The sequence below is a fragment of the Myotis yumanensis genome, unplaced genomic scaffold, assembly GCF_028538775.1.
Source record: "Myotis yumanensis isolate MYYU_CA2020_CCGP unplaced genomic scaffold, mMyoYum1.0.hap1 SCAF_3, whole genome shotgun sequence".
Taxonomy (NCBI): domain Eukaryota; kingdom Metazoa; phylum Chordata; class Mammalia; order Chiroptera; family Vespertilionidae; genus Myotis; species Myotis yumanensis.
This window is the reverse complement of record NW_027223754.1, coordinates 2,797,916-2,813,144: the sequence shown is the minus strand read 5'-3', so window position 1 is coordinate 2,813,144 and position 15,229 is coordinate 2,797,916. Positions and strand designations below refer to the sequence as shown.

Here is a 15,229-nt window from a genome sequence, read left to right as displayed (position 1 = left end):
ATGGCAGCGCCCACAATGGAGCACCTGCCTCTGGAGTCCCCTCAGCCTCGCCAGGGGCCTCGGATCCTCCTGAACACCCCACTGACTGAGGCTCAGGCAAGCCTCGGATGGTGGCTGCGCAGCCACCCAGGGCCAGCCTGAGGAGCAGGCAAGCCTCAGATGATGGCTGCCCAGCTGCCCAGGCCAGTCCGAGGCTCAGGTAACCAGGGCTGGCCAAGGCTTGCGCTGCCAGCAGTGGCAGCAGCAGAGGTGTGATGGGGGCGTTGCCTTCCTCTGATCACCGGGTCGCCTCCCACCCCTGAGGGCTCCTGGACTGTGAGAGGGGGTAGGCCGGGCTGAGGGACCCCCCCACTCCAGTGCATGAATTTCCATGCACCAGGCCTCTAGTTTTACTAATAAAAGCCCAAGTGGTCCTCACACCATCATGTGTGATGCCCTCACACCATCACAAGATGGCTGTGAGTGCCGTGGAGGCGGGACCCCTGGCTCCGGCCTACCTTTTTGGAGCAATCCATCGAGGAGCCCTGGATGGGTGGGCGGGGCCTACCTCTTTGGGGCCACTGATCGTGGGGCTCCCACATTGTGAGAGGGCACAGGCCAGGCTGGGGGACCACCGCCCCCCTGAGTGCATGAATTTCGTGCACTGGGCCTCTAGTAAGATTATAATGGAGCTGAAAAATTCCTGTTGCTTAAGGAGGTCTAGCCATGAGCATATTATCATCCGGATGGACCACAATTTCTGGGCTCCTCATTTTATAGGAAAGGAAACTGAGCTGTGATTAAGATACTGGACCCTCCTGGGTCACAGAGTTTGGAAGATTAGAACGTAATTCAAAATCATTTGGAACTTAGTTCAAGATAAGGAAAGGATATTCTTGGTATTCATTAGGGATAACTTGGAGGTAAATATTGGCAATCCGCTATGGCAGGAAGTGCATGGGAAATAATTTTACTCACAAAATGTTTTTTGCTCCTGCTTGTTCTCTGAAGACAATACCCCAGTAATATTTTTCCCCGTATATGCCCACAGAAGGTACAGTCTAAAAAACAGTGATTAAAAAAATAAAGGTGGGTCACAGGATCCGTGGCCATTTTCACCAGGGCAGGTCTCAGCTGTGAGTGCCCTGTGCCGGGATCACCAGCTCAGTTAATCCTCGCAGCCCCGTCATGCTCCACTCGGCCATGGACAGGGTCAAGTTCCCGTGCCAGCCAAGCACGCCAGCCACATGTTTGGTTTTCCTCCCCTCTCCCCAGCTGCTCTTCCCTCTGCCTTTTAGGGTGGAAAATCTCAGCTGCACTTAAACTGCCTGCTGACGTCTTTTGGTCTAGAAGTGACCTCCAGAAAAAACACAAGCATGAGCTGTGCCTATAAAAAAAAAAAAAATTTAAAAAAAAGCGACTGTGATCTTGTAGGGCAGCCAATTCTAAACTTAGATCCTCACCAGGTGAAGCAGGAGCCAGCGGCCAGCTGACCCGGATCACAGAAACTTTATTCCGAGGAGGAAGGAGAAAGGAGCCGTGTGCTGAGGGCCTCTGAGCTTTCTGGCTGCGAAGTGCTGTCTGGAGCTGCATCCACCGGCCACTTTTCGCCGCACCGATGTGTACATAATTCATGTTTGAAAGACAGCTCTCGCTTCGATTCGGTTTCCGACCAGGAAAGGCACATGGACACGTTTTTACTTGCTGTATCACAGAAATAGTTAAGTACTTCCAGCCGCAGCTTTAAAAATAGAAAATGGTCCTGCAGGTCTGGCCCTGCCCCCACCCCGCACCTCCCAGCCGTTCTGCACAGAGTTCAATGTCAGGCCCTTCTCCAGTGACACGCAGGGCCTGTGACAGTCCCAGGGAGGGAAACAGGAGCCAGCATCCGCCGCGGGCATTGCTCACGGCTGGGGCACCTGCTCCTATGCCGCCTGGTTGTGGCGGACACGCGGCCAGCACGCGATGCCCGGGGATGCTGCTGGGGGAAGGGGCCGCCTTCAGCAGAGCCCCCCGAAAAGAAGGCTGGAGAGGGGAGAAGAAGGTGCCTCCAAACGACACGCTAGCTGGGGCCTCCTGACCAGTCAAGGTTAGTGGCAGCCACGGCGGTCTGTTGGCTCCTGAAATGAACTCTGTGGAGCTATGTTTGCAAAACTAACTTCCCCTGGGGTTGCCTTCCAGGGGCAGATGCTGAGACGCAAGGCTCAGTGCTGCGGACGCACCCGGCCCCAGCTAGTGTGGGAAACGCACCTGCGCCTGCAGTTTGTGTGTCAGACTTACAGCCCCTGGGCTGCTCGCCTTTCTGTTTCGGCAGGTGTTTCTAGGCGGCGTGGAGACAAGGAAAGGTGCTGTTAAGCAGGAAAGGACCACTTACAAGCAATTCAATATGGAAATTTTGAATCATTTAAATTGGATCGGAGACCGGCTGGCCTGGCTCAGTGGTTGAGCATCGACCAATGAATCAGGAGGTCAGGGCACATGCCGAGGTTGCAGGCTCCATCCCCAGTGGGGAGCGTGCAGGAGGCAGCCGATCCATGATTCTCTCTCATCATTGATGTTCCTCTCTCTCCATTCCTCTCTGAAATCAATAAAAATATTTATTTTTAAATAAATAAATAAATAAATAATAAATTGGACCAGAACATACTAAGGCAGTGGTCGGCAAACCTCGGCTTGGCAAACTGCAGCTCGCAAGCCACATGCGGCTCTTTGGCCCCTAGAGTGTGGCACTTCCACAAAATACCACGTGCAGGCACACACGTACAGTGCGATTGAAACTTCGTGAATACCGCAGAAGTTGGTATTTTGTGGAAGAGCCACACTCAAGGGGCCAAAGAGCCGCATGTGGCTTGCGAGCCGCAGTTTGCCGACCACTGTACTAGGGAGATGTGGGCAAGAACACGAATAGAACTTTTTAAAGTGCTCTGACATAAACTTACTAGTTTTCACAATAGAAACACATGAACAGTATCCAGGAGAATGGGCACAGTAACAAAGAGGAGATAGGTGAGGAAATTGACGTTGGAAAGGCCAACCTAAGTATTCATTCTAGTAGAACATCAGCATGGTCGATGGTAGACTTAAAGGTTGGAAATGAAGATTCAGAGGTAAAAATGACACCCTACTTCCTCCAAAACTGTAAGAGCTATATTTACTGTGTAATGGTTGGAGTCTGAAAACTATTTATAAATTATTATAAAACTAGAGGCCCGGTGCATGAAATTTGTGCATGGGGGTGGGGGGTGTCTCTCAACCAGGCCTGCGCCCTCTTGCGGTCTGGGACCCCTCGGGGGATAGCCAGCAGTCAGACATCCCTCTCGCAGTCCAGGGCTCTCGCAGTCTGGGACCCCTCACTCCTTACCAGCCACCTGCAGCGGAGGCGGGAGAGGCTCCCACCACCGCCGCTGCACTCGCCGGCCGTGAGCCTGGCTCTGGCTGAGCAGTGCTCCCCGTGGGAGCGCATTGACCACAAGGAGGCAGCGCCTGCATTGAGCGTCTGTCCCCTGGTGGTCAGTGTGCGTCACAGCGACCGGTCGTTCTGCTGGTTGTTCCATCGTTCAGTCGATTGGCATGTTAGGGTTTTATTATATAGGATTTAAAAATATACGAGCATGTTTTTAACTAGAATAAATACTATCATTTCTTTAAAAGACCAAGGAAGCAACTTGATTCTTTTTCCTCACCCCAAATCACATGTCCTTTTAATTCCTTTTTAAAAATATATGTTTTCATTGATTTTAGAGAGAGAGGAAGGGAGGGAGAAAGAGAAACCCATCTGAGAGAGAAACATCAATCAATTGCCTCCCATATGCACCCTGACTGGGGACCAGACCCACAACCTGCACATGTGCCTTGCCTGGGAAGCGAACCAGTGACCTTTTGGTGCACCAGGAGATGTTCAACCTACGGAGCCACACCAGCCAGGGCCTTTAAGTTACTTTTTAGTCATGCAATTATCAGTAAAGATTACGAGAAAGAACAAATTAGCTTAGATAAAAGGTGGTTAACTACCAAGAAGACAATTTAACAAATCAGCAGGTGTATATTGAGGTCTTACTGTGTCCTGGGCACTGTGCTGGGTTCTGGGAAACAGTAATGAATAGTCTCAAGGTCCTTAAGCCAAGAAGGAAGTTGGACAATCAGTTTGTGTAGAATAAAGAGCTTCCTGTCCCTCCTGAAATGAAGATCAATCACCTAAATATGCACATGACCACAGGTCTGAGCAACGTAACAGAGTTGGATGAGGTGATAAAAAAATTAAAATAACAGCACATTAGTTCACCTAGAGAAGACTCACATATCTTCAAGGAAGATAGATTCCAGAGGAAGTTGGAAATAAACTATAACGTTCTGTGAAAAATCTAATTTTGTGTAAAGAAAACATAGGTTTACACGATCTTCTTTGATGTGGTTTAAATATAGTGAAATTATTGTAAAAATGTCCCATGCTTTGATTTAAAATTTAAAAAAAGGAAAACTTAGCAAACTTTCTTTAGCTTCCGTTTCAAATTTTCCCAGCACTTTTAGTGAGAATGTAAACAGGCCCGGTCTTGCTGGAGGTAATTGGATGGCATATATCAAAATTCTTAGAATTTACATTAAGCTGATAATTAGACACATTCTATATATAAAAAATAATGTTGATTCCCTAAAACTGAAAGGTGCCTACACATCATTTAATAGGGGATAAACTCAATCAGTAATATAGAATGAAATATCCTATATAATAAAAGCCTAATATGCTAAGTATCCAGTCGTCTGGTTATCGGTTCAACCAATCAAAGTGTAATATGCTAATGATATGCTAAGGCTGCTCAAACACTCACTATGACGTGCACTGACCACCAGGAGACAGACAGTTGACTGGTCGACAGGTCGACCAGTTGCTATGATGTGTACTGACCACCAAGGGGCAGACGTGCCAACCGGTAGTTTAGCTTACTGCTGGGGTCCAGACAATCGAGACTGAGTGAGACGGGACGGACATGCTCTGGAGCCCTCCCACGGTCCCTCCCTGGCTGGCCAACCTCCCACGTCCCTCCCCGGCCCCGATCAGGCACTGGTGGGGTCCCTCGGCCTGGCCTGTGGGATTGGGCCGAAACCACCTCTCTGACATCCCCCTAGGGGTCCCAGATTGCGAGAGGGTGCAGACAAGGCCGAGGGACCCCACTGTGCATGAATTCATACACTGGGCCTCTAGTATATTATATAGTAGCATTTAAAATGTTGTAGACTTGTATTTTGTGACATGAAACAATGACCCTATGATATCTACCACTGGAAACAAATCGGTGAAAAGCAATCTGGACAGTCGCTGCATCTTGCTGAAGATGACAGGTAGGGCCAGGGAGGACTTCACAGAAGGTGGTATTTCAGTGGAGACCGGAAGTCAGGGAGGAAGCGTGTGTGTGTGTGTGTGTGTGTGTGTGTGTGTCAGAGTGAACAGAAGGGTATATGGTGTGTTTGAGGAAAAGCAGGGAGGCAAGTGCAGCTGAGCCTGGGAGATGGAGGGAGGGAGAGGTAGAACCTGGATCCAGAGGAGACCCCTGCTGGGCATGACAGGGACTGTGGACTTTACTCTGGGTGAGTAGACAGGCCACTGGATTCTTTCTGATTCCTGTGCTCAGGACACACTGATGGAAGGGCATGAGTGCAGATAAACAGACCAGCCAGGAGGCCTTTGCAATAGGTCTCGGTGGGGCGGGGGTGGCGGGGGGCGGTAATGGTGGCTTGAGCGAGGGTAGCAGCAGTGGACATCATCCTATATAATAAAAGGGTAATATGCAAATTAACCTTAACGGCGGAATGACCGGTAGCTATGATGCACACTGACCACCAGGGGGCAGATGCTTAATGCAGGAGCTGCTGCCCAGTGGTCAGTGCTCCACAGGGCAAGCGCCACTCAACCAGAAGCTGGCTCATGGCTGGCCAGTGCAGCAGTGGTGGTGGGAGCCTCTCCCACCTCCATGGCAGTGCTAAGGATGTCTGACTAATGGCTTAGGCCCGCTCCCCAGGAGGATTGGGCCTAAGCCATTAGTCGGACATCCCCTAAGGGCTCCTAGGCTGCCAGAGGGATGTCTTACTGCCAGCTTAGGCCCAATCCCCCGAGGAGCAGGCCTAAGCAATCAGTCGGACATCCTCCGAGGGGTCCTGGACTGCGAGAGGGTGCAAGCTGGGTTGAGGGACACCCCGGAGTGCACGAATTTTCATGCACCAGGCCTCTAGTGAGATGATAACCAAAGTCAGGGTCATGTGTGAATGGCAGAGGCAGAAGGATTCACTGGGGTATGAGAAACGGGAAAATTAGTGGTTACACAAGGTTTGGGCCTCAAAGCCCCTGGAGGGGTGGGGGTGCCCTGTGCTGAAAGGAGGGAGATTTAGGAGAGTCACAACAAGGGTTCAGCATCGGACATGTGAAGTTGGCTTTCCTGTTTCTATGTGGAAACACAAGTTTAGAGCTGGAAACACAAGTCTGGAATTCAGAGGAGAGAGCTGGTCTGGAGTTATAACTTGGGGTGACCAACAAGTGGATACTTATATCAATGGGACTAGGAAGAATGCGCGTGAGGGTGGGTGTAGCAAGATGCAAGGACTGGGCTCAGGAGGATGTGGACTCATGAAAAATAAAGGACTAACAGGAGTTCGTAGGCCAATAATCGCTGCCTCCTTGCAAGGAAGCACATGACATCGTCAATATTTTTATGTTTCCCTGAACATGACTGTGCTTGAATTTAAGACTATATTCTTCGTGCCAGGTGACAGAGGGCGTGGTCATACTGTGTAAAGCCAGAGAAGCCAAAAGGAGTAGCTGGTGTAGAGAGAAAGGTGATGCATTTGCTTTCAGAAATGGATTGAGATGCCAGCAAAATATCCAGGTGAATGTCAGTTTTAAAATGCGGCACTAAAATCGGTGAGAGAGGCCAGGGAAGAGCTGTGGATTAGAGCAGCAGTCACCAACCAGTGGTGGTCCACGGACCACTGGTGGTCCGTGAAGTCCGAAAGGTTGGCGACCACTGGACTAGAGAGTTATCCATGTGGATGTGATCCTTGTCCCTGACTTTTGCCCATTTCCTACCTCTATCTCCAACAGATACACAGTCAAGAGGAATGATGAGCTAAGGCTTCATTATCTTAAATAAGTCAAGCTCGTCTATCTTCTGTTGAGAAGATGTAGACAAAAACGTGTGCAGATTTATGGAACTCACTGTTTAAAATGGAAGGTGGATTGCATTGTCACACATTATGTGTTTTGGTAGGCTGCAAACTACTTCAGACTCCCTGCAACCCTCTGCTGTACGTAGACCTTCCGTCTTTTTACTGCGGAGAAAACAGGCTCAAAAGATTAAGTAACTACCAAAGGCCACATAACTCATCTCTGTGGGGACCTGGAACTCAGGTCTATTTGATGATGGCCAGCGAGCCGTGTCCACGGCACCAAAGATCAGTAATGAGTCATCTGCCCAAGACTCTATTCAGCACTATTGTCTGAAAAGTGTCTGAAAGACTTGCCCTCTTAATTTTGGGAAACCACTATTTGTTGAAAATGTTGTCTTGTTTCTTGAAATAAGCCATGTAGTTCTTTCACTTACCTGTGTTGTTTTTTTCTTCTATTAGGCCCATACACTATCTTTTTATGAAATACTAGAGGCCCAGCGCGCGATTGAAATCGCAAGAGGAGGCGCCCCACCTCCCGCTGTGCGAGGAGGCACTTCGAGGGCCGCCATGGGAGTCAGGCTGGTCGGGCACTGTGGGTGGCTGGGACCGCGCCTGACTTCTGCCCCAGGCCCTCCTGCCCCCCTGCCTGTGTCTGCTCTGGGGCTGCCGGAGCCGCCCCGCCGGCTCAGGCAGGCCCCCCTGTGTCTGTCTCCATCTCTACTCCAGGCCTCACCTGGGTGCGCAATCTCCTCCTGTCTGCTCATGACCCGTTACAGCGTCCTGGCCTAATTTGCATATTACCTCTCTCTCTCTCTCTCTCTCTCTCCATATATATATGTATATGTATATGTATATGTATATGTATATGTATATGTATATATATTAGAGGGCTTTAGAGCATGAACAAGAAATTGGTTAGGGTAACTTGCATGCTCATGTAATTCAGTATATACTAGTACACAGAAAAATCTGGTGGTTTCAGATACTGACTAGCTTTATTCCGGGAATTTTCAGAGAGGTGATGAGAATGGAGAAACAGGGTCAGTCTCAATCTTTGAGGGACGGGTTTTGGCAACACATTTCTTCCCTCCTTATCAGCCATGTCCTCCAGGGTTTCTGTGGCTCCATTCTTCTGCTTAATCTGGTCAACAGAAGAGTAAACAACAGAGGTCTGCAAATGCCTGGTGGTTTTAATTATTCTGTAAACCTGTGAATACGGATGAGCCGAAAGTGGTTGAGCCTGCAGCTGATCCATATACAGGGATCTCCTGTAAGAATGCTAACATGAGCCCTGCCAGCCTGGCTCAGTGGTTGGGCGTCAACCTATGAACCAGGAGGTCAGGGTTGGATTCCTGGTCAGGGCACATGCCCAGGTTGCTGGCTTGATCCCCAGTGTGGGGTGTGCAGGAGGCAGCCAATCAATGATTCTCTCTCATCATTGATATTTCTCTCTCTCCCTCTTCCTTCCTCTCTGAAGTCAATAAAAATATTTTTTTAAAAGAAAGATAACATGAAATTACACAGAGTCTTAACAAGAATCTGTGCAATTGGGGCCCCACATCCGTTATAAAGAAGATGGTTGATGTAATATTCTGTAGCATAAGGAGCTATAAAATGTATTCAGAGTTGGCACCCTGCTTCCTTTATGCAGGTATCACTGCTCCTAACCTCTTCAGCATGTCTACACCCCACCTCTAGGGTGGGGCTCAGGTGGGGAGAAGTCAGAGTCCCTAAACAGTGAACTGGTTTCATCACAGCCAGGGGCAGAGATCTAAATGCAAGACCTTTATTTCTTGCAGGGTGCACCCTCTCAGGAGAATCAGTAAGGTTAGGACCAGCAGTTTCTCAGAGGAGTGGTAATTGGGAGGCCATTTTGAAAGTAAGTCACACTTCCCAAAGCTGTTTTGCTTTTCGGAGGAGGAAGGTCATGTTACAAGGAGCTTAGAGTTCCTTAAAATGGCCGAATAGAACCAGCACCTGACAAGGCACTTACTTTTTTATGCTGATAAGAAAGGAGCTATGAGTCGGATTTACCTCGAGAGTGGCTGGCTTGAGGTGCCCTGGGGAGACGGCGACTTAGGTGGGTGCAGCCCCTCACAGACTGTATGTGTCTCAGGACGGGAATGTTGCTGCTCCGGTGGTGCGATGTTTACCCATCAGGGCAGGCTCGCTCCCTGCAAATTAAATACCAGATGTCTGGGAACTCGTGTTGTTTCTAAATATATTCTGAGTCACCTCCTGTGTAGCGACAGGGAGGCTGTGCCAGCAGGCATTTGATTAGAGTGCTGAAACTTACAGCTATTGTGTAAAAATGATTTTCACACTGAATAATTTCACACTGAATTATCCCAAAGAGTTAAATTGGACATTAAAAAAAAAAATCTCAGATACTGAATTGAAGTCCAACAAGGCTGTAAAGTGATTGAAGGGTTGTGTGTGAAGATATTTTGTTGGGTCTTAAGAAAGCTTGCAAACCTTTCTAGTAGGAAGCATATTCATATTGAAAGGTGAGATAGTATTGAGCTCATTTGACTAGCAAAGTGCTAAATTTCAGGCTCTGGGGAGGAGAAATGGGGAGGGGGGAAGACCGAGTTTAAAACAGAAACTGGAACATGATATAGTCCCTTTGATTCTCACCTGTCCAGATTAATTGCAGAAATTCTTCTAAGGGCTTACAAGGAAACAAATGAGGTAGGGTTGCTGGGGAGTTAAGTTAGCAGAATTTAAACAATAAAAAATGTTGTGTTTTGTTTTTCATTGAACAGCATGTGTGTACTGTAAACTACTCCTTTAATAGATTGGTACATCTTTATTTCTTACAGCTTACAGCAGTGGTTCTCAACCTTCCTAACGCCACGACCCTTTAATACAGTTCCTCATGTTGTGGTGACCCCCAACCATAAAATTATTTTCGTTCCTACTTCATAACTGTAATTTTGCTACTGTTATGAATCGTAATGTAAATATCTGATATGCAGGATGTATTTTCATTGTTACAAATTGAACATAATTAAAGCATAGTGATTAATCACAAAAACAATATGTAATTATGTGTTTTCTGATGGTCTCAGACGATCCCTGTGAAAGGGTCGTTCGACCCCCAAAGGGGTCGCGACCCACAGGTTGAGAACTGCTGGCTTACAGGAAAGAAAATGTCGCGGCCATTGTTGATTGCTAGCTTGAATACCTTCATAAGTCATGCTGTTGCTTCATATAGTGTATTTAATTAAGTTGATAACACTGAAAATCATTTCAGTCAATAGATGCTGTTATTGCCCCAGCTGGTTTGGCTCAGTGGATTGAGCGTTGGCCTGTGGACTGAAGGGGCCCAGGTTCGATTCAGTCAAGGGCACATGCCTGGGTTGCATTCTTGATCGCCAGTAGAGGGGATCCAGTAGATGGGGGCCATGCAGGAGACAGCCAATCAGTGATTCTCTCCCATCATTGATGTTTCTATCTCTCTCTCTCTCTCCCTTCCTCTCTGAAATCAATAGAAATATATTTTAAAAAGTAGATGCAGTTATTTATGGCATGCGTTTCCTTAGTTTTGGAGAAGAAGGATCGCTCCCTGAAGTTCACATGGAAATCTCCCCTGTTTGTCGGTCTTGTGGAACAGGATGCTGTGTTATTTACTGTGCATTTGTAGAGCAGGCCCTAGACTAGAGGCTCACCCCTGACCCCCGCATCCTGCCCCACAGGCAGTGCTTTCCCATTTGATGAGGACACTGGCCCTCACATGAGATGGCTGCGTGGAGGCCACCTTTTCCTCTGGGAGCTTCTGGGCTCTACACCCTACCTGGTTTCTCACTTCCTCAGGGTCTCCATTTCCATCTGTCCTCCTCCTGCTCTTGCTTGCCCCCTGCTGGAAGCAATAATAACAGGCAGCAGGGGTCCCAGGCAGTGAGCAGAGCTGAGCTCAGCTGGAAAATACTAACCTGGCAGTTATTTCTTCCAAGCGTGGTCCCTGCCTGGTGGGCCAACGGGTCCCCCGTCCGACATGCTGTGTTTTTGGTGGTTTTGTCCCTGACCACCTGCCTACACTTTCCAGCAGATTACTGTGGCATTTAACTCCCTTTTCATGCCAAACGGAGGTCATATTAATAGAAATGATAGCAAATACACATAAGTAAGATCTGGCATCAGCATTTTTTCTCTCCACCATAATGGACTTAAAAAAAAAATAATAGAGTGGGACAGCAAGGTATGTGACAGTCCTGGGAGGAAGGCCTGGGGGTTGGGATAAAGGTGGGAAACTCAAATACTTTATTCTCTATTTGGTCCTTATGTAGCCTATTTTCTAAATGACCCATTTCCTTCTTTTTCTTTTTCTGTTTTCTCTGGTAAACACCAGCAAGCAATGTTCAGATGGGTCAGAGGGCGACCAAATCATTTTGATGGACAAACACAATAGTGTGCACAAGAGGAATATCAGGTTCCTCATAGCTGCACATATTGTTAACTTTGCTGCCCCTTGAAGGTCTCATAATCTACCTGAACAACGTGAGTCCAGAATGAATCCCAAAAGGCCATTTCTTGGCTTTCCCACCCTGGCATCTGGTTAATTGCCGTGGTAGCTAATGATGAGGGAAGAAGGCTTAGTCTAGCCAATGGGCCTCATTTAATTTAGCACAGTTTTTAGAGATGAGTTAAGAGTAATGAACTCAATTAAGCCCCTAAGCAGAAGGGCACACATGATTCTTATAAATATTATAGCTTATCATTTAAATGTTGAATACTCAACTTCTTATTAATTGACTGCTGCTCTGCTGAATAAACTGAACATTGTGGTTTCACACATATGCAATCTCTCTGGAAAGTGAATATTATAATTTTCTTTTTTAAAATATATGTTTTTATTGATTTCAGAGAGGAAGGGAGAGGGAGAGAGACAGAGAGAAACATCAATGAGAGAATCATTGATTGGCTGCCTCCTGCATGACCCTTACTGGGGATCCAGCTTGCAACATGGGCGTGTGTCCTGATGGGGAATTGAACCGTGACCTCTTGGTTCATGGGTTGACGCTCAATCATTGAGCCACACTGGCCGGGCTATCATTTTCTTAAATATTATCAGTGAGAATGGATAAATGTTCCAAAGTCCTTCAGCGTTTCACTCCTCAATCAAGTTGTTTAAGGATGTGTATGATTTGCAAAGATTCAGATTTCAATTTAAAAGCTAGAACTCGAAACATGTTCCCGAAAATGATAGTATTTCCAATGGAGACTTTTGCAATGCAGGTAGTGAGAATACAATGCTCCAATTTCTTATAAGTTATTATCTCACCACCAATGTTTGTCCTATCAATGGATAGTTATGGGTGTGCAATATTTATTTCAACCCTGCTTCTAATGTATAACAGGAGCGTTGCGTGTGGAAAGAAATAATACACAAAAGCTAATAACAGTAACTTGCTTTCCGTTGAAAACTCAAGGAATCGGATGTCTGGCTTAGTAATCTTGGATGAGCAGGAAATAATGCTAGACGGAAAGGCAAACCAAGACAGCAAGGGCAGTGTCTAACTAGATCAGCTCCGGAGGAAGACCATGTGACTCCCTCTAAGTGATTTCCTTTCTTCTAGCTCCCAGCTCCGCACCTTCCAGATAGAAACAATCATTGCATCCACCTGACAGAGCGGTGAGAACTAAATGAGAGGTCGTAAGCAGTGCTTAGACGAGCACATTCGCGTGGGGAACACTATTCAACATTAGCTGTAATTACCATTGGTCATAAATCAATGCCAGTGCATAGAAGAAAGGCTCTTCCCCTCCCCATTAGCAGTGTTTGTAATAAAACCCCAAGTATCACCGGTTATGAAAAGGCTGGTGACTGGCAGTTGACTTGTGTGTCTAGCGCAGGTTCACTGGGTCACTCCGTCACCTTGTGGTATGTGCCCACGTCTTAGTCAGTGGGGCTGTTTGGACCTCACTTAGGGTGTGGGAAGGTCTACTGCAGAACCATAACACAGAAGCACCGGCGTCTGTGGACTTTTCCGAAGGCACGACCTGCAGGGACGATGCGGAGGCGTCTAACGGACAAGGCCCTACCAAGTTTCCAATAGTTTTCCTGACCCATCTGCTTGCACAGGCTTTAGACGTGCTTTGCCTGAAATGTGCGTCTGACTAGCAGCTAAGTGACTGTTTAAATTGCACTAGAATTGATTTTAAAATCATTTGTTGCGTAAATAACATTATTTTGATTTGTTGCAGCCCCTCACACCTCAGGGCAGGGAAACAGCGGGGGGTGGGGGGAGTATGGGGCGAGGCTACAATGTTTTGGACAGGTTCAAGCCTCGGACTAATAAGAGGGCACAGTCCTCTCATGGCCATGTGCAAGTCCAGCTTGGATGGCAGAGCCTTCCCAGCACAATTAGCCAACAGCTATAGTTGTGAGCTTGAAGCTGTGGTCTGAACACATGGCCCCACGTGCCTGAGTGATAGAGTTTAGGTGCATGTAGTTGAGTAGGATTGAAACCCACGAGAATGATGTAAACAACTTGATCACGCCTTTACTTTGCCTCGTGGCATCTGCTGTAAAATAAAGACACGGCTTGTGGGCACTGGCACTGTCCATCAGAGGGGCAGTGTCCCACCGAGACCCAGCTTTCATTCTCTTGTCTGTCTTTTCTAAGCCTTTCACTGCCCCCACTCAGGGTCACTGAACCAGGCTGAGCTGGCATGGCACATAAGGCGCCCTGGGGCTGAGTATGCCATGGCCATGCCGGCTCCCCACAGGGGAGGGCATGGAGGGGTGGTTTGTCCAGCTGATTCTCGGCTAAAAGTGCCAAAAACAGCATTTGGGGGGTTCTGCCTGGACAACCATGAGACAGAGGTGGTTTTTCATTTGTTGGTTTTGGTGGCAAATCTCGTGACCTGAATCCTCCTAGTCTTTGAAGGAGAGAATTCCAAAGGTGAGGGATTTGAGGTCAGCCAGTCAGGATCCTGTAGAGAATCCAACTTCCTGATGGAGGGATATGTGTCCCAGTCCCCGCGGGAGCCCTGGATCTGGGGTCCCTGTTTCTCCAGGGTGGGTCCTAAGAGGGCTCACCTGGACTCAGACCCTGTGTTCCTTCTCTTCCGCAGGTTCCTGGGCAGACCGCTCACCTCTACACGAAGCGGCGAGTCAAGGCCGCCTCCTGGCTCTGCAGACACTCCTGTCACAGGTGAACTGTCCCATATGCTTACCACCGGCCCCGGGCCATGAGCGGAAAACATGACTCCCCAAAGTCATCAGCTCGAAAACACTAACACCGCTTCGTAAATTTCATTAGCCTTTTTAGTTGAACTCACCAAGCGGTCAAGTCTGTGGTTTCTCGTCTATCGGAAACCTCTTTATAAATATGTTGGCGTCTGTTCTTAGGTCTTAGCATTTCCGACTTCCTGCGCAGTGTATTTGTTTATTGATAGACACACGTATGTAGGAAGTCATTGGAATCTCGTGTTATTTATTAAGCGCGTTAAGTATCCTTCACTCTACAATGTGTGCAGCTTATTCAGTTCAGCCTAAAATATCCAAAAGAGGCTCATCAGACCAGCCGCCTAGACCAGTGGTCGGCAAACAGCAGCCCCTGACTGACTTCTGCGCCTAGGCCACGAAGTTTCAATCGCACTGTACCTGTGCGCCCGCACGTGATATTTTGTGGTATTTTGTGAAAGAGCCACACTCAAGGGGCCAAAGAGCCACATGTGGCTCAGGAGCCACAGTTTGCCGACCACAGGCCGAGACCCTTCATGGTAGCTTGTGATGCATTGTGGGAACTGTCTGTGAGAGCAAGGGACCGGTCATTTCCACCTGCCTGCCCATCCCTCACCAGAGGGAAGATGGAAACCACAGGGGCTTTGCTGAAACAGGAGGCGCTCTGGCTCAGCCTGTGGGTTTTTAAAAGTTGCCAGCGGCATGCAGAAGAAAAGAGAAAAACTATTTGCCAGCACGACTCAAATGGACACCCAGGCCAGGCAGCCACTGTCCCGTGTCTCCCAGGATCAAGGAGAGGCGCTTTCTCCCAGGGCCATGAGGGAGGAGAGCAGAGTCTGTTGCCCAGGGTGAGGGCACCTGGGGCTGGGGACCTGGATGCCAGGCTGGCACTGAAGGTGAACC

The 15,229-nt window shown here is 48.1% G+C and overlaps 1 protein-coding gene across 3 annotated transcripts in view; it reads left to right on the top strand.

Moving 5' to 3' along the window:
• The window catches only part of ASB5 (ankyrin repeat and SOCS box containing 5), a 56,455-nt gene that overhangs the window by 30,911 nt on the left and 10,315 nt on the right, over window positions 1-15,229 (top strand). For 2 of the 3 annotated variants that reach the window (XM_070408122.1, XM_070408123.1), the window contains exon 3: window positions 14,215-14,294. In XM_070408122.1, the coding sequence (XP_070264223.1) occupies window positions 14,215-14,294 (80 nt within the window). Of the gene's footprint in view, window positions 1-9,056; window positions 9,215-14,214; window positions 14,295-15,229 lie in introns of those variants that run through there. The other variant, XM_070408125.1, reaches the window with a different exon arrangement.